Raw genomic sequence first — 26,926 nt, 5'->3', positions numbered from 1 at the left:
AAATTATAACTCTACTAGCATTATCCAGAGAGGAAACAGGGGACAACGTTTGTATGGAAAAAAGGGCGGTGTGGACTCCTCTTAAGTCTAAATATGTAGAAGTCAAATCAGTTTTGCTCATTTTTGGTAAACTCTGTTGTAATCGGCAATAACAACTTGGGTAAATACTTAAAAGTTTAAAGGTGCCTCTTCACATTGGACCATGTTGGCCATCGCCATTGCGTATGATGGCGGACGATTTCCGGACGTGGTGCGCAATGGAGTAGCCTGCAGTGGGCCATCGTGGGCCATTGTGTACTGGCTACTCAAGCATGATAAATGAGAGTTGTGATGAACTTTCTGATTGCTCCCATACATTGGTATTCGGTAACGTTACGATTGTTTAACTACTTGCTGGACGCGCCACTCTGATCGCACAATTTTTTGAGCCAAGATATTTCTCTTGCTGTCTTTTTCTTTTTTTCTTCTTAATATGAACCATATTTTACCGATTTTTGATATTAATGGTTACTGTGCTATAATAATTGTAGGTGAGCAACGACGAGTCGTGGACGGACGTGAACTTGAACGAGGACGGCGAGCGCGGCCCCGCCACCATCACCGGCCGCACTAGAGACCATGAGGGGAATATACATGAGGGTACGTTATAAGTAGGGTAATAAGGTCCTAAGGTCCTATTGAGTGTTGGGCCGTCTACAGATGTTAACGATGAAACCACACTAAAAATGTATACTTGCGCAAATCGTCCCTGTTTTATTATTGATAATATTGTACAGTTTGTTTATGAAATCAAGTTCATGTTACTCAGGGACAAGTTTTACGCATTGTTAATTAACGTTAGAAGGTGTGTTAATGAAATATATTAGTAGCTTCAAGCTTTAAAAATGAAATCACAATACATGAGCTGTCAATGACGAAATTCTAGAATAGTAGGTACATATATATTATCTTAATATTTAATTGCCTATTTTCATTATTTCAGATATAGACAAACAAATTCACATGAGGAACTCTGAACATCATCATGCGCTACAGCGGAACCAGAATAGAAACCTGCAGACAGCTCAGCGGCATTTACATCCAGTAAGTTATTAGTTTACGACAACTTTATCCTACTTAATTACGTCTTATGTCCTTACTTACTCACAAAAGTTAATAGATACTTGGTACCTACTATCTTTACGAAAAATTATCTACTTACTTATAAGTGAGATTATAATAATAATATTATACTTATTTACATGACATTATAATATTATGGTAAAAATTTATTTCCACGGACGGCATGAGGGCATTACCAAGCTATTAAGGACACTGACTTAATCAAGGGCTTAGATTCTATCTTAGTGACAAAACATACAATGTATGTTTAATGGAACAACTAAAATAATAATTTCAGGACAACGAGACATTAGCCGGTTTGAGCGCGGGTCTGGCTGTGGGAAGCGCGGAAGGCGCGTCACGAGAGGCGTCCCTCACGCACAAGCTCGAGACAGCTCTGGGACCTGTCTGTCCGCTGCTCAGAGAGATCATGCTGGACTTCGCACCCTTCCTAGCCAAGACCCTTGTTGGGAGTCACGGACAGGAGCTGCTTATGGAAGGTATGTAGAACATGTTTTGTGAACATAATGATAATTGCTAAATTAACGCATATGATAGGCGTCATGGGATATCACATGGATATCTGCTGTATAGTGTCCACAAAAATTACTGAGTACTATTATTTATATATGCTAGTAAAGGAAAAATAAAGCGAAGTCGAACGTCGTAGATACTCATGCTACTAGTAACTAGAGCGGTTTATAAAAAGAATCCAAATAAAAAACATCTTTGAACTTCACATTTTCAACTGTAATATTATTGGTAAATAAAACATTTCACTTCGTTCTTAACTTTCCAAATGATAATTGAAATACTCATGATAATATTATTTCCATTTCAGGCCTCCAAACGTTCAAAACGAGTACCTCAGTGGTAGAGCTGGTGATGCTGCTATGCTCGCAGGAATGGCAGAACTCGCTACAGAAGCACGCGGGTCTGGCGTTCATAGAGCTCATCAACGAGGGCCGGCTGCTGTCGCACGCCATGCGAGACCACATTGTCCGAGTTGCCAATGAAGCTGAGTTTATACTGAATAGGATGAGAGCTGACGATGTACTGAAACATGCCGATTTTGAGGTATGGATCATAATTTTTTAAAAGTTTGTTATCATTTACCTTCTCATTATAGTTAAATCCTAGTACGTATCTATTTTTTTTTTATGAAATAAGGGGGCAAACGAGCAAACGGGTCACCTTCCGTCGCCCATGGACACTCGCAGCATCAGAAGAGCTGCAGGTGCGTTGCCGGCCTTTTAAGAGGGAATAGGGTAATAGGGGGTAGGGATGGGAAGGGAAGGAAATAGGATAGGGGATTGGGCCTCCGGTAAACTCACTCGGCGAAACACGGTGCACTCTTGCTTGTATAAGGGTAAGGAAGGGAATACCCTATTCCCTTCCTTACCCTTTCCTATTTCCTTCCCTTCCCATCCCTACCCTCCCCTATTACCCTATTCCCTCTTAAAAGGCTGGCAACGCACCTACAGCTCTTTGATGCTGCGAGTGTCCATGGGCCACAGAAGTTGATTTCCATCAGGTGGCCCGTTTGCTCGTTTGCCTCCTTATTTCATAAAAAAATAACTCGCTGTTTCATGCCGGTTTTCTGTGAGAACGTGATATTTCTCGGGTCGAGCCGGCCCATTCGTGCCGAAGCATGGCTCTCCCACCGCGTCTATTTTTACACCTTTTGCACAGATCTTTGCTTTATGAGTAAAAACAGGTAGTTCGTCAACGTCATAAAAATAGCATACTGATTGGCACTTTTTGTATAATATTATATAAGTATACTCATTTTTAACATCAAAAATCTAATGTTATTATGATTTAAAATTACCTTTATTCTGTTCCCAGTGTCTATGCGCGACCACGAGCGCCGAGCGTGCGGAGGAGGAGCGCACGTGCGAGCGACTGATCGCTGCGGCGCGGCGCCGCGACCAGGCGTCAGCTGCTAGATTACTAGACAAGCTGCAACATGCTGCTGCTGCTAGAGCCGGGTAATTAGCTTAATTAAACGATTAGATGACTGCAACTTTGTTGTACCGAAATTCGTTTATGACATGAAGCTAATATAGAGGTTTATGACAACAAAAACTTTCGTATGTTCTTCCCGTCTCTCAAAGATCTGGATCTCAAATTACATCTAAATCGATTCAGCCGTTTAAGCTTGAAGAGGTAATAGATAGACACATCGCATCGTATTGCTAATATTAGTAAGGCCCAAGGGTAAGAGCGAACCGAAACGGATTCCTCAATTTGCAAGCACTACTTACGACATAGTCGAGCAACACCCAGTTTTAAACTACTGAAGTTTTGAACCAAAGAATTTATTCTTTTGTAAATGAAAAAATTGAAGTTACACCGTCTTTTTCTTTCGAATACATCCTATTTACATTTCGTTACTTAAAATGCCAGTGCCGGCGAAAGCGGTGGTCACTGGAAGTTGGACTCGTGGGAGGACGACGCGCGGCGCCGACGGCGTTTGGTGCCAGACGCACGCGCACGACGCGCTGCCGCCGCGCCGCGCCCGCCAGCACACACGCCACCACATGACGCCATATTACAGGTAAACTACCTATGATTAACTTCAGTTACTTAAGTGTCTTTTCATACTCCTGCATCCATTGTGACTATAGTGCTGCAAAATAATCCTCCCACACCGGTATCATTGTCATCCTGCGTACCCCCACGCAGGACTTTTTATTGCCCAAGTGTTGGCACAATACACAGAAGCCCTCTAGATTTGCTCTCGTAAAAAACGGATAACCGATACGACTAGCGAGAGATCAAACGTGAACCAACTTTATGAAAATCCATTTTATAAGCTTAGAAACGAAGTTTATCGTTTGACTCAACATGGCAACTACGACTAATGGAGATGAAATCTAATCAAGAGTCAAGCGCTAATACTGGACTACTACGACGTTTTACACCAAAAAGTCCCCAACTTGTAAGGAAGGTTCTATCTCACGATGATATTCCGAATGTTTTCCAGGCAACAGAGGAGTTGCACGCTCGCATCGCTCAGGCGGGAGGCGGGGCGCAGCTGCCGTCGCTGCCGCCAGAGCTGCTTGACGACGCTGAGCTGCTACTGGATGAGCGGGACGCTGATCAGGAGCTACCGGGTAAACCAAAAGACAATATTTTGATTTGAAGTATAATTCATATTGGAAATGTTTTTAAGACAATCGAAGAGAGTTAGCACCTAACACAAACTGATGTAACTTATAGTAAGTATAGTAAATTCTTAAAATCTTCGGTGGTGGTCGTTGGATATTATGTTGATGTACCATCAAGGAAATTGATTCCTATGCAGTTGACGGACCTACGTTATTTGGCCGGAATATGTCATTTCAATGTTAAAGTTGTGATCTGTCGCCTGGGTATGACATAACGCAACCAAATTACTTAGGTCTGCCATCTGCATAGGAATCAACTTCTCTGATAGTACCATCGAGGAAGTTGATTCCTATGCAATTGACAGACCAACGTTATTTGGTCGAATATGTCAATTCAATGTTAATTGTGATCTGTCAGCTGGGTTTGACGTAACGCAACCAAACTACTTAGGTCCCCGATTTGCATAGGAATCAACTTCTCTGATAGTACCTAGCTTTACAATTTTTTGTGTGTTTAACATATTGTTATCTATGGAAGCAACATCAACATTTAAAATATTTGCTATTATGTTTAGTCAGGAACTTCAGGTAAAAAGATGATATTGTGTGTGTGTGTGTGTGTGTGTGTGTGTTTGTGTCTGAATAAATAACAGCTACTGTTCGCTTACATTCTATAACGTTCCTCCAGCCCACATCTTACTTTAAACCATCATATAATAATAATTGTTGTAGGTCCCAAGTCTGCATATTTTGCCTCAGCATCTCTGACATAATATTAACCGGTATTTGTAATTACCACGGTTGACACAAGCTAAACAGAGTCACAGTGGTGATAATATCTGCTATTAAATGGCTAAACACACTCTAACTCACATTCTAGGTCCCGTGAACATCAGTACGAAGGCGAAGCTGGTGGCTCCGGGGCTGGTGGCGCCGGGAACCGTTTCGCTGACCTCCACGGAGCTGTACTTCGAGGTGGACGAGGACGACCCCGAGTATAAGAAGATTGACCCTGAGGTAGGAGATTCTTTTAGACTCGTTCGGCGTTGTGCGTTTTCTTTAGAAAAGCTGGGCATATTTTCTTAAAAATAACTTTGAATTTGACTTTGGTGCAGTATGCATATTATGCTATATGACTACTTTTGAGACTCCCGGAGCAAACCGTTTCTTTTCTTGATTATATTGATATGAAGTTAATGATGAATAAACTGCATAGAAGCGGCGGAAATGTTTATTTCTTTTCAGATATTATTTATAAAATTTTACATACATATTTGAACAATGTAGAGGTATAAGGTAAATTAAGAAAGTCTTAGCTTAGAAATAATATTAACCCAACCATCCATAAGCGGCACCCTGCTGTCGCATAACAATTGAAAATCTATTGTGTCTGTGATTCCCACGATCGAGGTAATAATTGTACAAATAAGGAAATAGCATTTAGCTTTTTCTCATATTAATTAGCATGTGTGGCTTATGCCTCATATAAAATACTACTCATAGGCCACAGCTAACATAAATGGATGCTAGTTATTTTTATTAGTTATTATTGGATGTCGTTAAATCCTTGAATGCCTAATTAAAATATATAAACTTTAAAGCGAATAAATACACCTTCATTGGAGTTTACTGTTGGGTATTAAGTTGTAAAACAGAACTAATAAAACTATAATTAACGATTACCTATTAGTTTTAAGTGAAACTATTTATATTGTGGCGACGTCGACGTTAATTGCCGATGTGCCCGTTATATACGATAAAGCGACGGTAATAATGTTTTATTGAACATCTATTAGATAACCTTTATTAGGGCGAAGATTGATGCGTGGTTTTACCCTAATATCGATACTTTGAAACGAAATTGATTTCGAATAAGGTGCGACGTTGGTCCTTTGTTCGGTAATTTATTAGAGCCTGTTATTTGTTTTGGGAAAATTATGATACCTGCCACCCGGGCGAACGTCGGACGTGAATCGATGGGGCCGATCTGAATTATGTTTTATTTTGTGCACGGTAGAGTTTATATTCAGCCGTGATTTGGGGGCGTTTGTGACACTATTGTCGGGTAGAGGTACGGATAGGCTGTATAGGCGTGTAATATAGGCGGGTAACCGAATATGAGGCACTTTAACAGTGCACACAATGCAGCCCCGCGGCGCGGCGCGGCGGTGCGGCGGCGCGCTGGCCCGGGAGGCGCCACGATAGTGATGTACGACCGACTCGTAATTTATCGATGCCCATAATTTATTACAATCAATAATCGTTAAAATTAATTACACACGTATTTAGGGTTGAGTGTAAACCTGTTACATAATTAAAGAGGCTTTCCATATTTTTACTCAGAGATGTTGTATCGTGTCACAGGGATTTTTAATTGCAACTGATAAAAGTAGATTAATAGTAATAATTAAGTATCACTTAGCCTTTCTGCAAGACAAATTAACTCAAAGTTTCGTTACTTTTTATATCAGTTATAAAATATTGGGAACATTACAAAACACACAAAGTCGTTAAATACGAGTAAAGTTATAACTGATATCTGTAATAATATGACATATGTAATAATATGTAATAATATGGCAATAATGTGACGATTCATATTATTGCCTTCCCTTAGTTATAACTTTACTCGTATTTAACGACTTTGTGTGTTTTGTAATGTTCCCAATATTTTATAACTTGTCTTGTCGAATCAAATTTACGCAGAGTAAGTGATTACTACATCTTACAAGCGTCTAGAACGCTTGTAACACAGAAATAAATCAAGATAGAACGGCGACGCGCGTGCGCTGTTAAGGAATCGCTCGTGTCAATTTTTGCTTTGCTTTTAGTTAAAACAAACAACTTACCCGTGGCAAGGAATACCTCCTTTTGACCGATTCACTTTCGTATTTCTGTTTTTACAAAATATAGACACTGCACAATGAGGCATTTTTGCACAACCGCTCCGGTGTAACCAAGTCGAGACGTGCGCGCTGACTGAATGAACGTTCAATGAATCTTGCACGACAGAGCAAGATTGAAACACGCGTACTCCACCCGCTTAGCCGTTCTATCTTGATGTATTTCTATGGCTTGTAAGATGTTGTAGGTAGCCAACAGGAGTTTGTTTAAAATTGAGACGTTGACAATAAATTTGCGGCTTCCGATCTCGTTTTATATTTGTTACTAATATAATATAACCTGAATCGATAAGTGGGTCCGCATGCCTATTTATGAGCGGTGTGTGGCTCGAATGCTCAGGGTCGGACAGCGGGACAAAGGCGCCCCGCGGTGAATACGGCGGATTAAGAGGAAGGGGCGCTGACCCCGCTGCCCGCGCCCCGCCCCGCCTGCGTCCCCCGCGCCGCACCAGCGTACCTATCCGCAAATGTGACACGTGATTTCAGTAGAAGTTTAATATTATGTACTTATCTATCTTTTGACTTTTATATCTAACAAGCAAAGATTTAAGTTATTTCCTAGTTCTTAATAAATTAAGTAGAAAAAGTCACGTTCATTAGAGTTTCTAACGTTTCACATTTTACATTTTCCAGGGAATTTTGGCACATGTCCTTCCTGTAGTCTCCTGCTTATAATATTTGTGTTAAATTACTTAAAAATCGGTCCAGTAGTTCGTGACATAAGCGCCCTGAAATAAAAAAAGTTTTCTCTTCAGCTTTATGAATGTAGATTTACGGCGGTTCCCAATATTTGATCTATCTCTGATTTGGCCCTACTAGAGATAGGAATAGCTCACATTAGACATAAAATATATATTTTATGTCAATTGTGAGCTATTACTATCTCTAGTAGGGCAAAACCAGAGATGAATCAAATATTGGGAACGGCCGTAAGTAAGCTTCCAAACAGTTTGGATATAATAATCGAAACCTTTGCCACACACAATATTTAGTAAGCCACATCCCAATAATATTATTTATTAAGTTGATGGGGGTAAAACATCGTTAATGTTTTGTAACTTATCATCAATCAATATAGCTGCTTCTTTTTTGGATTTTATTGCGATCGTCTTTATTTTTTGCACAGCTTAATTATAATAATTAATGGTAGTTTTTCTACTGGAAACTTATAGCGTTAGTGGGTAGGGGGTCTCCTAATTTATTGTATTAGAAATGTCATAGATAAAATTATCAACTTTTTAAATACCATCCGGTTTATAATATTTAAGAACTACAGCTAGTGTAGCTAATAAGAACATATTCGTCGATAATAAAGTAATAATTTCCAATCCTAAATCCATTATAATGATTCAATTATTTTATCTAAACTACATTTGGTTGAGTATTGTTGCGGCGGGTCTGGGCTAGGCGATATTTCACCTAATATTACGATTAGTATGGCCAGGGGCAATATTTGCTAAGCTGTCGAAATGTAATAAATATATTGTTCGGTGCCTGAAGGTGCGTCCATGTTATAGGAGTTAGCGATTGTTGGGGCTTGTGAGCAGAAATTGCGTTCAGCAGGTTGCACAAGAATAATTTTCTGTCTGAAAGGAATTTTAGTATTGTTCGAAACTTATAGCGAATTGCCTATAATTATGTATTAGTTATTTTCAAATAAGTTAATACATATTTGTAATTAGATTTTTATAAAAGAACTAAGTCCTTAAAGTGTTACCTTGACACGGTGGGTGAATAAAAATTAATTCAATTCAATTCAATTTATTTATTTCCAAGAAATTGGTACAAAGGTCTTACAATTTATATTTGATCACAATTTCCGCCTCATGGGCGTGGAAATATTGTCATGTGGTTATCAGTTATGTCACACTAAATTACTAATAACAAAGTACATTAATATAATTATTACCAATATTGTCAACTTAAAGCCAAAAACATTGTTATCGTTAATTCAATAATTTTAACTAAATTCATCATAACTTTAAAATTCAAATTTTAAAAGAGAAAAAAATTACCTATAAACATTAAGACATTAACATATTACAATCATCAATCATGTCATACAATAATAATTACATTTCAATGAATTCATCTCAAAATAACAATAATCTAAATTTACATTGTCAGTTGTCAATTTAATTCAATAAAATACAATGTTTTAGAAAAATAAAAATAAAAATAATTAACAAGAATAATACCTAATGTCAGAGAGTAAAAAATAATATTTAAAAATACATTTAGAAGAGATTATAATATTATCATGATACACATACATTTTTAAAATTATAATGTACAAAATTTTCTTCAATAAGGCAAATCAAACTCAAATTAACTTTATTACGTAAGCAGAATATATACAGGCAAGTATTAAAATGAAAGCATAAACGCTATCGCTTGTCGTCTACGCCTGCACGCTATTATCTCAACTGTATCCGAAGATATTATTTACTGCGACCAATTCGAACGTTTTCTGAGATGGTAAATTGAATTCGTAATGGGGCATTTTATTTGTTTATGCTAATGTGTGCCTTTAATCACGTGAGCTCAGGACGGACAGACGGTACGAACATTTTTGGAATTTCTGATTCTACTATGCACTCTCTCTCTCTTCTAGAGAAGTGCTGAGCTGATTTAGATATGTAGAGTTGTGGTAGTTCCTTACTAGAAAGATACCCAGCCTAGACAAGAAATATTTTGCGTTCTTTTTTTCTAGTCCAATGAAGTCGTTTTCAATCAGTTACTATTAGGCAGATTATACTTAACTTTCACTGAGACTCATTTCAATTTTTAAATGATCCATCACCATTAGGTATAGAGCAGGGATCGGATGCTAAACGCCGAAAAAAGTTCTGGTTGGCCCCTAGGGATGTCCATTTTGTTTCCATTATATTCCCACGTCATCGATGCCAACCCGCTGTCATAAATAAACACATTACGTCACTGTGACAGCTCCTGGTATACCTGACACGTGTCATCGTTATGTAAGATTTATTACGCTGAGTCACCACACAAATTTAAACCCTAAATACAAGATAAGAAAGTTGAATGTCTGTTACAACAATTTTGGGAAGTTCGTTTGTGTTTTTCTACTCGACAAGGCATATGGTGCCTACCTGTCGTATCTGTATTATTCTTTGATTGATTTTAGGATTTGATAATGCGATTTTTTCAAATAATTAATGTTGATATCCTTTTAAGGACCTATTTAAATTGTATTTTCGTGTACTTTGAAACTATAAACATAAAACATGTAGCTGTAAACTTTGGTGTTAAATTAATGTATTTATACTTGAGTTAGTACAATTACACAATAAATTACAAAACTTAAATGTTTATTTCAATCCTAAACTTTTATTTGCATATATTTTGTCAAATACTTTTTAAAAATATAATGGATTTTTGAAGGTAGGTACTGAAAGTTAAATAGATCAACTATCTTTGTCTTATCCATACTCTATCGTCGCTGGTACGTACCTACTTCAAGATGGTCCGTCAGTGGCGATTTCTATTTATGATTAGTGTAGGTTGCAGCGAAGAATTTAGGCGCCAGATCGGGAGATAACCACCCGCAGTGAGTTTCTATCGACCAATTCATCGGCGCATCGATAACGTTGTTTCCGCGTCCCATCACTATACAAGTTGACGTGATATAATATTTTAGTAAAAAAAAAATGTTTTTTTTTAATTAGGTGAAACTACGTCTGCAAGTACAAAGTAGGTTTATCACTTTTGCTTATAACTAGAAGAGCTTAGATGTTACTCTAATCGTACTTATACGTAGTTCTTATAGGACGTAAATATACACTGTGCAATGTACTATCAGAGAAGTTGATTCCTATGCAAATCGGGGACCTAAGTAGTTTGGTTGCGTTACGTCAAACCCAGCTGACAGATCACAATTAACATTGAATTGACATATTCGACCAAATAACGCTGGTCTGTCAATGCAGGAATCAACTTCCTCGATGGTACATCTATTACGTGATACGTCTCATTCTCTACACAAAAATCATCAGTCAAAATAAACAAATCCATAAATAGGGGTGGGGTATGTTTTTAATTTAGTTTTGACATATAGAAACAAATAAATCAAGGGAGCCAAATAAATCAAAATGGCTTCATAATTAGTCACCAGACGTATACGTAATTACCAGGCTCGCATACCACAGTGGGAGTTCCGAATATTTGGAGCATCCGGGCGCGACCCGCGGGTGCTGTAGAAGTTCTAATTGCCGCCAATGGAGCACTAAAAGTGGGGCGGAACAGAGATGCTTCTAATTGAAAGTATGCGCCGCAAAAAATGTCGTTAAGAATATGTTTCTATTTAGAGAGGAAGTATGGTGGTCCCATGGGTGACACTGCTTGGGAATTGGGATCTTCCGGGTTTTTTGTATTATTCTAAATGTCTTATAAGATTTTTAGTATAGTTATTGAAACGTATGGTTTATTTTTTATTTTAACAGGCAAAAGTTGCAAACGCTTAGTATTCTGTTCGCATTTGTTATTGAAAGAAGCCTGAGGAATCTTATTTAATACAAATATACCTTATTTAGTGATGGAAATATAAAATTCTATTTAAGTATGAGGCTTCACGCCAAACCTTTTATAAACCATATGCCATCCTGCATTCTGATGTAGGTATTGCAGAGTGACCACGCTCTCCAATAAAATAAAGACTGTTTGTTTGTCGGAATAATAAGAATTAATTAAGGCACGATGAAATATCATGTTTCTGAGAAATGTTAAAAAAAAACGACAATGTCTAATACGGATTGCATCAAACTTTTGTTTCATTAAGACACAATGACTTGTTGCGAATTATGGTCACATTAACAAAGCCTTGTTTTGTTTGTCTACCTGTGCCAGCCTGGTAAACTTTTTGCTAAGCATATTGTAAGGAGAATACCCCTTAAAATGAGGTTTGAACCCTGAGTTATATATCTTGTTTTCTCCCTTTTTTCTGTATATTTAGGTTCTAGTAGGAGACCTGGTAAGAAATTTTAGGTAGGTATTTGCGGCAAACTGAAAACTTGTCCTATACCTTCTCCTTTATACCCCAACACGAAACTGCAGACCTCGCTGGTGAGTAGCGGGGCTTTCTAAATCAAAAATTTCTTTAATAAGTAGGTACTTATCTAAATTTTTCTTGAATAATTATTGCTTTCGAATGTCTACGATTTATTAAAGGGGTACTACGAATAATAAAAACTAAAGGGGTACGAACCTTTGTGGCATAGGCCATCTTGATTTTTTTTTCAAAATTTCCGAGCACGATTAGGGTATGTTATTCGAATATTCGAATACTCGTTTTATTCGAATATTCGACGATTTTATTATTCGAATATTCGCCAAATTATTTTTCGAATAATTCGAATACTAAAAATATTTTTTTAATTTTGTTTTAAATGCTATCAACCATAAAATATCAACATAATTAAGTTTATTTCAGAAAATTAATATTATTTACGGGCGTCTAGCTGTAGTGGTGAACGTTGTAGTCAACGACTGGTTTAAATAGCCGTTCAATCAAACAGCTAGCCCTTTGACTGAACAACGCCATTCAATCACACGTCTAGCTTTTATATTGAATATTTTAGTCGCTCAAAACGTTCAACACTATAGCTGATTCAAAAACAGCCGTCTAATTGAAGTAGTTCAGCGCGCACCGCTGCGGCGCTAGGTGCGTTTTATTTACAATATGGCGTCAACTAGCAGGTGTTTGTTGGTGTTTGTGATTGTTTTTCGGAAAGAAAGGAGTTAATAAAAGTTAAAAGTGTTATTAAACAGACAAAAATTATGGAGGCACATACGAGTGAATCAAAGTTTCAACAAATATTCGAGGAGAAATTACGGGATTATGAAATACATCACTAAGGAATTTATTGCAATTCCATAAATAATAAATCGGCTATAATGATTGTATGTGCTAAATATGTTCAAAATTAATTAGAATATAGTTTTATCAGCCCCTCCGAAAAGGAGGTTCGGGGGGCACAGACCCCCGCCAAAACAAAAACAAACACAATCCAGAAAGTCCAAAAGTTGGTTAGGTTAGGTTAGAACTTAGACCACAACACAGAGGGAGCCGAGCTAGCGCAGCGAGCGTGCTGCGGCAGCAGTCGGCGACCGTCACAAAACACGCCTCAGAATTTTTTATTTTTACTTATCGCATTAAACTTTTGGACACCCCTTAAACTTAATCCGAGAATAATCTTTCAATTTAAAATACAAAAAGCTTTCTTAATCTCCCAAATTACATATTAAACTAATAGTCACCCTAGTTAATTTGCCATTAAACCAGTTGGATAAGCGTCGTCTAGCTGTAGTGGTGAACGTTGTAGTCAACAAGTCGACTAAACGACGTAAAGCTGTTTGATTGAACGGCTATTTAAACCAGTCGGCTGCGACATATATAAAACAAACTCGTTTTTTAAGAAGATAATATATGTAAGTGCAATATTGAGATTTGTAAAATGTGTAGTTAAAATACAAAATATTTTTTTATACGCCTTTCTGGCTTGAAGCTCGCGATGTGATGATGATGTGATATGATCTATGAATCGACGAGTTGATAAAAATTTGCTATACCACGGCAGTCCTCGACTGATAATTGAAAGTTAGTACAGTATCAAAAAATGTGATGGCTCCTTAATATCATGTTATTGGAGTTATCAAACTTCAAGTTACTAAATTCACCAGCTCTAGGACCCTCCCTCAGGGCTTCGTTGCAATTTTTTTCTTTGTTGTGGGGTTGGTTTTCTAGTGGCCTTTTTTTATAATTTCGAGCCACATTGACACAGGTGAAGCCGACTAGTTGAATTAGGTGAACGTGGATCAAAAATATCAAAAAGACGGGTAAGCTGACTTAGTATAAATGAACAGATATCATAACGTCGAATATCATATTATTATTTAATCTCAACTGCTGCCTAGCAAGACTTAAGGATAATCACATGAGAAAAGTAAAAGGTGCTACGATCGAAAACGGTTTACATTCTACAACTTTCTTGAAATGCCCTGCTGTAACCGTAAAATATACATTTTTAAAGTGTTAAACAATAAAAATTAACTATGTCATTTATAAAGATTTATGTTGATAAAAGTAAAAATAAGAATTGCTTACTTTATAGTATTGTTACGGTACATGGTATACGGACACGTGGTTCCATCTAGCGACAAACCAGCGAAACTTACCGAGGGAGCACAGGCAACATAAATCCCCTACTCAATACTAGATGGCATGAGATTCGTAAGTATATACTCGAACCTTCTAGAAAGGTCCAATGTTTGTTTACGTATTTACCGTTTATTTGTTTGCGTGTTTACGTGTTTAGTTGTTTACTTTTATTGTGGTACATGCTCGAGCCTCCTAGAAAGTCCCCACGGTTGTTTACCTGTTTACGTGAATTGGGAACTTTCTGGAATTCGTCTCGCCATATAAAAAGCCGCAGGTAGGCCCGGCGAGTCAGTTCGATCTGAGCGATCTTCGAGGCGACAACAAGTGATCAATAGTGAGTGAACCAGTGAAACCTGCGACTTGGCTACGACCTCGGACTAGGACAGTGATAGTGCTTAGTGATTGGACCTAGTGATTAGTGTTTGGACTTAGTGCTAAGTGTTAGTATTAACAAAATAGGTTGTACATGGTTGTACGAAGCTTTTTTTTTACTTTTATTTAGAGTTTTCAGCATTTTTCAATATTTTTTAATTACTCGAATAATATTCGAATTATTCGAAAAGTTTTGTAAAATATTCGAATTATTCGAATAGTAAATTCGTCGAATAATAACATTCCCTAAGCACGATAAAAGTGGTATATTTGGATAGAGTACACTTATGCAAACAAAAAATGTTACATTACATGGTATCCAAAAGTTCACGTTTTCGAGATATTTAGAAGTAAATATCGCCATATAAGTCCAAAGGACACAAATGGCGATTTTTACTTACTCTACTCACCAGCCAGCTGTCTGCAGTTTCGTGTTGGGGTATACATATAAGGGAGACCTATAGGACCAGTTTTCAGCTTGCCTCAAATACCTACCCAGAATTTGCTGCCAGCTCTAACTTGGACTATTCTTCGTATTTAAGAAATAAAGGCAAGCTCTGACTCAAATAATTATTTTTATATATTACAGCAAGCAGGTACGATTATGATTAGGTTTCTAACATGGATTGTATGGATACCCTACATCAAGTGCAATATTTGTAAAGTATAGGCGCCAGCATTGGTGCACGTAGTAACTCGAACAAAAAATACAATGGCCGATAAACGACGGGCGAGCAATATCAAAATAAAGTCATCTTGCTACGTGAGCCGAAAGACAGAACACGAACGAATCAATGTCTAATATTCTTGGAAGTTATGGTCGTAATAAGTCTAACTGTTTGGAAATTTAACATTCCTCTGCGTGTTATAGTATGTGGTTTCTAAGAATTGCAAACTCGTATGTGATTCACACGTACAAATAAGAAATTTTATTACTAATAATATACACCTCTACTTTTAAAGATATTTATGACTCTCTGAGTTCACTTTTACGTTTTAAGCATTTTGTTTTTTACTATAATTTTGTGTTCCAATTTTCTTTATCACCTAAAACTCTAATATATTTGTCTCCCGGTGCCTGTTATATTAACCTGCCACTCTCCGTTAGATCGGACTAGGGGATCATAAACGCGAGTACCGTTGTAAAGGTAAATTACTCGGTTAAAACAAAATTTGCGCGAGCGCGTGCTCGCCCCGGGCCGCTCGCGGGTGGGCCCGCTCGTTTCCGCTAAAGACCTCCTGTCAATGTATGACAGCCTAGTGATATCGAGTTTCACCTATTCGCTTAGAAATAGGTCTACTTGAAAACCAATTTCCGTATCATTCATGATAAATGCAATCAATTTTGCTCTACTATTGTCTGATCGCTTTATTCGTGTTAAACATACAATATCTAATATTAAATTGCAAGTTTAACATACCCTTCGAGTTTTTACAGAAAACCGAGCCAAACTCTTTTTAGTTCATAAGCTATTACCCACTTCTTACTGGTATGTCAATACTCATTAGTATTTAGTACTAAACGGTAGTTAATAGCTTCTGTTTAAGGTTTCTTCAATCGCTGAACGTAATTAGCCGCTTCTTTTGAAGTATGATGGAAGTCGGGTTCTTATTAACCATTTCAAAGTGTAGTCTGCCGGTATTACTATCCTGCGCTCATAGAGCATCATTAGTCAATATTAAAACTGGCTACCGTTAATATCTTTCGAAAGTACAAACATAAATAATGTTAGGAATCAATAATATGCTGCTCATAATCATAAAATTATGCACGAAGTTGTCGGTAACGGTAAATGATATACGTATTTAGTTATTTATTGGTTACGTTTAATCATCAGTTGAAGTAAAAACTGCACGCCATAACCGAATTGGAGAGTGAAATTTTTAGCACACATTAGTGTAAAATATACTCTAGAGTCTAGTCTCTACAGCGCCATTACAAAATATGTTATAGATAGACAATAGGATAACTCGTGCATTCAATAGCCCGGAAAATTTCTGAGGTCCTTGTCATTAATGACTAATTGAACTTACGCTTAAGAGGAGTCCACACCGCCCTTTTTTCCATACAAACGTTGTCCCCTGTTTCCTCCCTGGATAATGCTAGTAGAGTTATAATTTTTTTCCTGAATATCTACGGCCACTAATACAATGTCCCTATGTTTTCTTTTTTTTTATAATTTAATTATTAAATAAGATATGAACGTTCAAAAACCCAAAAAAATAGCCAGATTTTCCGCTGTGTTCAAACGTCCAGAAAACAAATTTGGCTAGATTATACAAAAAAAAGCAAAACATAGGAACACAGCTCAATCCTTTTTTTAATCTTTAATGAAAAAACTACTTAAATCGGTTAAGTTTGGGAGAAGGAATCAGGGGACAACGAATCGTTGATTTTCTGGATTTTCTGCAGTTGTCTCTATCGCGTTCTGCGGTATAGGCTTGAGGTAAGGGAGACAGCTATAGATATTATAAGTACTTTTTTTTCATTTCTCTAGCCCCTGGTGTATCCTCTTAAGTTAGCTAGGTACCGACTTCAAAAGGGATTGAGTACCGAAATAGTTGAGGTTAAGGCGTCTTCTGAAAAAGGCACTAATAAAGAATTAGAATTATTTGATCCTTTTAAGACCATTTTAAAGAATATTTCTGACTTTCGGAAGTCGGGTTAAATTTTTTGTTAAAGATTAACAATAGGCTGCTTGACCTATTTTTTTTCTTCATGGTAATCGCTTCTTAATCATCCATTTTCACCAAAAAAACTAATATTTTAATTTTTCAAACAGTAGAAACCCATACAAATCTTGATTGAAAAATATGCCTTTTGAATGGCGCCAAAAACACTATCCACAACACTGTCCGCCATAGTGTGACGTCATATTTTTTGTATTTTATAGGTACTTTCTTTATTGATTTTTTTGAATGTGCTAAATGTACGAGTTTTTAAAGTGCCCAAAAATTATAAAATAATTAAAATATAATAAATTAGGGATCATTTGTAATGTTGAAAACTTTTGGAGAAAAGTTTTGGCCATTTCATTTCCCGTCTACAATAAACGGAGAAAATATTTAGAACTGATGTTTTATTCGAATTATTCAAGAAAATATATTTTACAAATCTTTCTAGGCTTATTCTTATTATTTATGTACAAATAAACTTACATAATATAACAATCGCGATAAATAAAAGATATTAAATTACGAGTGTGATGACGTCACTTCCAAATCGGAAGTACCGCAAAAACGTTTTCGTCAGTACAAATTATATTTTCATAAAATCATATTTTCAAATCGACTTTATTTATCAATCATAAGCTTTTATTTGATGATAAGGGTAAAATACGGTTTCCTAGGCCAAGTTCTACTAGATATTATGCATTTTTTCAATGAAATTGAATATAGGTCAAGTAACCTACTCTGCCATCTAAAGTTATCCAAAAACAACCTATAATTATATACTCGTAAGTGCTTGTGCGCAAATTGGCTGAAGATGGTCTAAACTCTAAACACCTTAATGTGTATGCTTACTGAACAATTATACTGTGTATATTCCAAATATCAGATAATATGTCCTGTTTATTCAATACATAAAATTAAGGAATAATAGAACACGATAAAATAACAACTAGGTAGGTACGTAGCCTTCGTATAATGTTATAAATCAATCGTATTATTTAAATTTCGCTAACAATGGCACATTTTGATTTTATTATAGACTCAATTATATTGTAGGACGTTTTTATAACTTAATATAAATTAAACATATTATGTTATAAAATATGTTTTATGTGTTAAAATCACGCCTGACTATAGGGGCGTGACTATGTTTGGCAAACATACTTTGTTATAATGTTACTTATTAATATTGTTAAGGTGTAGGCTTTTGTTGCATAAGTGACTTAAGTCCGGTTTCCGTTCCTACATTATTTCTGCTGAACATAGACTGAATGTATTTTGGGAAAAAATAGGGTTCCAGAACCAGAAAAGTTACTTATTTTGCGTACGCTGCCTAAACTATAAAAGATAGAACCATAAAATGTTTGAAGTAAGGTAAAAGCACTAATGGCAGACGCTTAGAACTTTTGAATGTTGTAAAATATATATATTTATGAAAATAAAGGATTGATAACTTCTTCCATGTCTTCAGTAACTCTTACAAAATAAAACTATTATAATTATTCGCTGACAAATCAATTAAAAAATATATTATTGGTATTTTTGTAAACTTAGTCATAACAACTAATAGATGACATCACAGAAAACGAACATCACTAATAGTAGACACCAATATGAACTAATAGTTGACATAGAACATTACATTACATTTAACATTTTTCCTATTATTAGGTCTTAATTTGCCGTTTTTCAAAAGATTTCATTTACTTCATCATAGTAACTACATGCATATGAAATATTATCCACGTTGTCTCCAGATTCTATCCATTCTTCTTCCATGCTAAAACTATCTTTCCTTTTATTTTTATTTTAATATATTTTTTCCTAGCATATTCAGTTTTTAGTCTCCATGCTTCTCTTGCCTCTTCTTTTTCTTTTCTCAGTTCTCCTTTTTCTTCTTTTTACTGCTAAAAAACTAAAGCAATCGATTTTTAGATCAGTACAAGGTCTAATATGTCCATTTTTAGGTACAGTAGTTCTAATTTGTTAGTTCGTTAATAGAATGGAGAACGTTACTAGTTATGCCAAATTGCTTGAAATTTTGTCACAGTAAAGCCTTTGTGTATACAAATACACTAGTTTTTGTTGCAGTCAAAAATACCTAGTAGTTTTGATTTTATAGGGATTCAAAGTTGCGAAAAATATCGAGTCCCGCAACAATCCCGCGACCGCTTGTGACGTCATAGCACAATTCTGCCGCGCGGGCCCCATACAATAAACGTGATTTTTTACTCTATCTCAATAACGGCAACAGGTAGGCACTTGAAATTTTCACCAAGGTCTTAATTATATGTGTACTTTAATAATTAATAATAATATTACAATAAAATAAAAAATTAAGGGGGTTCTCCCATACAAAAATCACAATTTTTGGCCTATTTTGCTCTATAGACTATACTTATTCTCTATTTTAGACGTCGTCTATTTTAGACGTGGGAGAGCCATGTTTCGGCACGAATGGGCCGGCTCGGCCGGAGAAATACCACGTTCTCACAGAAAACCGGCGTGAAACAGCGCTTGCGCTGTGTTTCGCCGAGTGAGTGAGTTTACCGGAGGTCCAATCCCCTACCCTGTTCCCTTCCCTACTCTCCCCTATTCCCTTCCCATTCCATCCTTGCCCTCCCCTATTACCCTGTTCCCTCTTAAAAGGCCGGCAACGCACCTGCAGCTCTTCTGATGCTGCGAGTGTCCATAGGCGACGGAAGTTGCTTTCCATCGGGTGACTCGTTTGCTCGTTTGCCCCCTTATTTCATAAAAAAAATAACGGTATGTGTATTCATGAGCGAGTCCGATTTGTAAAAAAATACAAATTAATAATCGGCCAAGTGCGAGTCGGACTCGCGCACGAAGAGTTCCGTACCGCTACAGTGATTTTTGTATGGGAGCCCCCTTAAATTTTTAATTTACTTTAATATTATTATTAAATATTAAAGTACACATATAAATAAGGCCTTGGTGAAAATTTTAAGTGCCTACCTGTTGCGGTTATTGAGATAGAGCAAAAAATCACGTTTATTGTATGGGGCCCGCGCGGCGGAATTGTGCTATGACGTCACACCGTTACCGGGCGCCCGCGTCGTATAGTTACAACTTGTATTGCTTATAAATCGGAAACTAATTAACGTACCTATCCAAGTAATTCTTTCACTAATATTCTTTATTTTTGACAAAGAATGTGGACTGCTAATAATCAAAATTAACATTCTCCATTATATTTTCAGAGAATAGTGATGATATTTGCAGTAGAATAAACTACAAAATAAATTTAGTAAGTATGTATTGCAAAATGATGATACGAGTTCCATGTCATCTATTAGGTTTTTTACATTTTCAAGAACTAACAGTAGACACCCTTTATATTGTTAGGGAAAATGGATAAAAAATCATAAATAAACATTAATTAGTGTAAACAACATGACCATTAATCCAATGAAATCAATAGAAATTACAAAAAATCTAATAAATGTATTTAAAACTTACGTGCAAAATTTCGCCTTCCCTTAACCTATTTGCTAAGAAATTGCCGAGCGCGTGTTGACGCGGTCAATGTTATTTACGAAAACTGATCCCATTTTAAAATTTTGTTCCCGAAGGCATCCCAAATGTATTTTTTCACGTCAACAGATAGCTTGACAAGCTTATAAAATTTACAGTGTTGAGAAAAAATTAGAGTAATTCTTATTTTTATGGTATTTTTGTCGTAAGTGTCATCTATTAGTTCCGAGTCTACTATTAATGCTTTTACCTTAATTGTAGATCTTATTTTAAATATATGTATTCTACAAAAAAGTCCCTGACACACTATAACTATATACTAGAGATCGCCCAATGGTCGAAATTCAACCTTAGTTTCAACGACATTAGGACTATATTTTGTAAAAGAATATTGACTTTATCGATTTTTTTTTAAATTGACTCAGCTGATCTCAGACTGGCCGCCAAGCATTGTACCTAATTTAGTATCTCAAAAAAAAAAGACTATAATCGATTTTCAATTTGTCACCTTGTTGTCAACAGACTTCAACCATAAATAAAAGAGTATAATTCGTATGCATAATAGGCTTGTCACTCAAAAATCTATCAATTTCCTAGTGTGTGTGTTATAGTGTGTGTAATGTTTTATTTGTTAAAAAATGTATGATAAAAGCATAATTTCAAAATAATATTAGCTCGATGCACTTTTTCACGATATAAACTATAACTGTGCAAAATTTCATTCACCTACGTTTCCCCATTTTTCGTCAGAAGGAGTACAAAGTTTTTGGCTCACGTATTAATATATAGATGTCGAGTGAGGCACAATAACATTTTTTTAATCTTGACTTTTTTTTGGGACTACATTTAAAAGCGTTTATTTTACTCATGCTATTAATCTTGATCAAAATAAATTATTTTATCACTGAGTACAGTTTATGTAGAATGTTGGTCTTTGAATGATTAAAATTGGAGGTTTGGTTTTGAAATTATGGCGAAATTAAAATATTACGGTAGTGGGCGTCACCAAGGCGAGGGCGTGCGGGAGGAAGACAATCTGTGCAGTGTGCAGCCTGCGTATAATGACTGCGTCGTCGATGTTAGTGTCGGTGTCTGTGAATTGACTTGGGAATCATTCTGCTGACCGAATTTTTCCCAGGCTGTTTGCAGCGGTAACCTACATCCACGCGGGTGGAGCTGCGGGCGACCGCTAGTTTGTCAATATTTACGTAAGGCCAATCATTCCTTATTATTATCGCTCGATAATTGGCTGTACGGCATAATATAATACCTCCAATAAAAGTTCCATACAAGTTTACAGTGTGCGCTGTAAACGCGAGACTCGTCACTCATTGCCTTAGGCTAGGGTTGTCATCCGTTCGAATTTCCACGCTTTTGTCTAGGAGAAAATCTAAGCCTGATATGATTTGTTAAATATATGGATAAAAAAAAGGTTTTTCTTAAATTTCCTGTTTTCATTTCTCTTTTAGCGTGAAAACTATTTTCTTAGTCCGGTGTTTGGTCCGTCTTGTCCTAGGTTTAAATATCAGAAGTGGCAACCCTAATGGATGTTGTTTATTGGTTTAAGTACTCACGTTTTTCGATTGTTTACTGTCGTCGTATGTCAATTGTCCAACAATAGAGCTAATAAATTGGTGTCATCTAATATGTGTAGAAGTATCAGATAGAGTTTATCAGTTACGGTAGGAAATGATATAGTAGCGTACTATATAACAGTTTGACACTTTTTACTTCTGAATATATTTATATTATATTATGATTGTTTAGTTATTTCGATTTTAGATATTATTTAATATCTAAAATCGAAATAACTGAACAATCATAATATAATACCTACATTTACTTACACCAAAGCCTCAAGGACAGCAAGAAATTATACAAGTTTTGTCTCAAATTTAAGGAACTATTACTACTAAGAAGGAGCAAAAAGAACTATTATAAAATCACTTTGTTGTACGTCCGTCCGTTTGCAACATTTTCAACGGTGTATGTAAGCTCTAGATATTTTAAGTGAGCAAGCAGCAAGCCACCAAATTTTTAAGTGATGAAGGCTGGTTTTTCTTCAAACGGAAGTCCTAGTCTATGATATAATAGGTTGAATGATCTCTGCCTATTCTACCTTATCTTACAGCAATCTCTAAGGGCCTGGTAACACCACCCGAGTAGAGTGGTAAGACAGTGCTATCGGACAAGCACTCGGTATGTTTATTATTGATGTGCTCGGCCGAGGGCACTGTCCCTACTACTTGGTAGGTGTAATCAGGCCCTAAGAGCTAAAAGGAGTTAAGAATGGAGTTATAGAAACCCACGTCACCGCATCAATAAACAAATATAATGGCGACATCGAATATTTAAAACGCGAATTCTAAAATACAATATCTCATTAGTGGACAGAAATTTCCATAAACTGGTGTCGTAAATTACCCGGCGAGGACTGACAACAGCTGGCAGTCGGCGACTGATGGGCCTGATAAGGGCCTGATGGACTGTACTAACGTTAACGATATGCATTATGTATCGTATTTGAATTTCGAAGGTACTGCCACTAGTGGATTTGAATGTGCCTATTCAAAAATTTTTGGTAAATATACGTTGCTTGGATCGGACATGATCGCTCGGAAAAAATGGAAGGGATATGCGCAGTGTTCGGGTTTAGGTCTCATGAGGCGGGAGGAGCGGGGCGAGTGCACACGGAGTCACGCTGTTAGAAGATATTGAGTGATTAGGATGGTGACGCCGAGCCATCTTAAATTTGTGCATGGCCTATACATAACAGAATACATCAGTAAGATAAAACAACAGCTTTTAATCTTTTTCCAGCATGAAGTAAAGTACAAAATATTGTATTAAACAAAAAATAATATATTAAATTTATATAACTCAGAGGTGATTGATTGACTGACATAGTGATCTATCAACGCACAGCCCAAACCACTGGACGGATCGAGCTGAAATTTGGCATGCAGGTAGATATTACCGAATAGATAATAGATATTATTGAAACCGCTAGCAGCGGTAAGACCGTCAATTTGCGCAAATCCTTTACTTTTATAATATTTGTATTTAGCTATGTTTTAATGTGCAAATAAACAATTTTTATTATTATATTATGACTTATGACGTAGGCATCCGCTAAGAAAGGATATCGATCAATTCTACCCCAAAAGGGGATAAAATAGGGGATGAAAGTTTGTATGAAACTTTGTCAATTTTATACCGATCGGGCTAAGACTTTGATACCTAATTAATAATTCAATATTTCTTAACGCGAGCGAAGCCGCGAGCAAAAGCTAGTTATTTTATATTATAGGCAGATAAAGTGCATTAACTCATCATTCTGATACAGCCCAAATTACTGGTAATTTGGCAGTCCAATCAGAATCAGAGAATCAGAATGATGTATCTGATACAGTTATCCGAATGATGAGTTCAAAATGATGAGAAATATAATTGAGGAAATATGAAAATACTGCCAAGGGTCCTATTTTTTTCTTTAAGAAGCTTTATTTAATAAATTGTAGCAAATATAAAATGTTAAAAAGATAATTTAAAACATGAAATGTTCCTCATATGTAAATCAAATTACGAGTATAATAATTTTTATTACTATGTATAAATACTTCATTTGCGCCGCAAAATTATCTCTTTAAAAGCTCCACATTACGCATACTTGACGGCCTATAAACCGCCTAATAAAATTTTAACATCAATTACTTTTCCCATTCAAAATAATTAGGCAATAATTATATGGAGATTTCGAGCAGGCTTTTTTGGTATCGTAAGGCAATAATTATATGGAGATTAGGAGCAGGCATTTTTGCTATTGTAATGGTGTTTAATACTATTCAAGCTTATTAATTAGAGGCGAATATAAAAAATAGGTATACGGTATACCGGACGCTGTTATTGAAATACATGACAATATTTGAATGAATAATTCAGATGCGAGGATCACTGTAATAGCAGACGTACGTCGTACACGCCTGGTGTTTTGTGGTACACGCCAGCTGTTGCATTGAAAATTGCCTTCACGCTTAATTTGACTTTCGATGAACTTTTGCATAATGAAGAGGAACCGTATAGAAGAGGTTTAGTAAAGTATAGCTCTGAACCTCTTGTCCAAATTTGCCTTATGCTCCATACGTAATATTAAAGCTTAAACAAACATAAACCAACAACATTAAAATACACTGACCATCTCGTGTAGTGTAGGACTAGGACCACAGGCCGTGCGAGCCGATCACGTCGCTCACCTCGCCGCGTTTGCCCACCGAATTATTAATTTAAATGTACTTTTAAACTTTCTAAGGAATGTCCGAATCGCCGCGGGGAATTCGGAGCGAGGATTGTTTTTTATTTGAACAAGTCCGAGAAAAAACGAGTGCGGTCGCGTATGATGGATGGGGAGGCTGCGGCGGGCGGGGTGCGCATTAAAAAACAATAAGCGCCGTCCGACACAATTTGTGTGCACTTATCTTTATAAACCACTTACGAGTCAATTCCTACTTTACGTTTGATGGATTCAGTAGATTTTTCAATATTGACCGCGTCTAATTCTAGCGAAGGGTTCGAAAATTGATTCGATTTTAATTGGGCAGCGCCAATGGTGCTGCGGTGATGTTGGTTTAACTAAATTGTACCAATTTGTAGAGTTGGTTTTAAATGTGGTAGTTTTAATGATTTTTGTTATGTAATGTTATCTCTCTTTATTTCCCATTAACATTTTTCATAATTTTATTGTTCTCTTTTCAGGTAAGTCATGACATAGCATAGAAGAATCTGCCCCTTGCGCGCAACAGAGGTAAGATTTTACAATAAGGTGTAAACTTAGGCTAACCCTCAGAAAACGTACTGGGGTAAAGAACGTCTAGCTGCAGCCAAAAATGTGAAGGGTGACTTAAGTAAACTGAATATTAATATTAATTGTGCGTTCCACGAGTTATGCAAATAGCGAGCTGTCAACGGTCGGGTTGCGCCGGGATCGATCACATAAACTGTGGTGTAATTACAGTGGTCGCGATGATCACGAGACGTGGTTCTGTATAGTGGTCGTTAGCTACGCTTTCGGAGGTTTTCGGCAGATACGATAATATGACTGGATGAGTTTAAGATACGACGTGCTTACAACGGTGCAGTTTAGGGTTGGGATTTAGGCGTCACCTTTAGGCGAACGCGACAACTATAAATTGATGCATAATTTTGTATTGCGCTGCCGTAGCCTTGAATTTAGGTGATAGTGAGATTTTCAGTCTAGAATCTTGATTATATAAAATAAGAACAAGGTAGAGAATTAATATACTTTTTACTTTTTCATACATTGTCATTTTGTATTTGAATTGAACCCTCTCTTAAACAAAAACAACGTAACAAAGTTGCAGAAAATTTATGTCAATTTAACCTTTTTAATACGTTTATCATAACCTGTTAATATATCATTGTCAGTCTAACAACACCGAGTGTAGAGTTAATTATCTATGTCAGAAAAAGTCTTAACATTTCCTTTCTCACCTTCATTATATTGGTTTTTACTGTCTCTCAGTTTGCATTAGGTAAGCATATTAAGATTTTTAAGTTGCAAACACCGGATGACAGTCTAGACTCTAAACTGTGCAAGTTTTCACGGATATTTATAAAAAAGTTTTTATGTCAAAATAGGGTCTTTAGGTTTTCCTCACGATTTAGATGACTATAACAATTTTTGTTGTAATTTACCTATTTTATAACATTTTGATCCAACTTAAAAACACTACTAATGTATAATTACTAGTTAGTAATTATACCACTACCCACTTCTATTTGGCTTAATATACAATGCGTTCTAAATCGTTTTAATGTTGTGTGTTCATTTGAAATTAAAATTCCTTAAATATATTGTTTTAATAGTCGATAGAGCATGCTACATATTATATTAAAATATATTAAAATTCTAATTGATTTCACGAAATTTATTACCCATCTTCGTTATAAAATCGTTCAAATTGAATAAAACAAACGGAAAATCATTTATATCGGCCCAAATGTTGCTGCTTGTATTAATTATCATAAATCTTATATATAAAAATGGATTTTCAAATGTGTTAGTCGCGCTAAAA

General features: G+C 36.2%; 1 protein-coding gene across 4 annotated transcripts in view; it reads left to right on the top strand.

Moving 5' to 3' along the window:
- Positions 1–26,926, top strand: part of LOC121725862 (neurobeachin) — a 385,885-nt gene that overhangs the window by 227,058 nt on the left and 131,901 nt on the right. For all 4 annotated transcript variants that reach the window (XM_042113000.1, XM_042113002.1, XM_042113001.1 and 1 more), the window contains 8 exons: positions 531–639; positions 983–1,083; positions 1,400–1,601; positions 1,943–2,178; positions 2,950–3,092; positions 3,511–3,661; positions 4,091–4,220; positions 5,095–5,231. In XM_042113000.1, coding sequence (XP_041968934.1) covers positions 531–639; positions 983–1,083; positions 1,400–1,601; positions 1,943–2,178; positions 2,950–3,092; positions 3,511–3,661; positions 4,091–4,220; positions 5,095–5,231 — 1,209 coding nt within the window. The remainder of the gene's footprint in view (positions 1–530; positions 640–982; positions 1,084–1,399; positions 1,602–1,942; positions 2,179–2,949; positions 3,093–3,510; positions 3,662–4,090; positions 4,221–5,094; positions 5,232–26,926) is intronic.

Source organism: Aricia agestis, chromosome 4 (genome assembly GCF_905147365.1).
Source record: "Aricia agestis chromosome 4, ilAriAges1.1, whole genome shotgun sequence".
Taxonomy (NCBI): Eukaryota; Metazoa; Arthropoda; class Insecta; order Lepidoptera; family Lycaenidae; genus Aricia; species Aricia agestis.
Note: the sequence above shows the minus strand (reverse complement) of the source record. Positions and strands in the feature narration are given on the sequence as shown.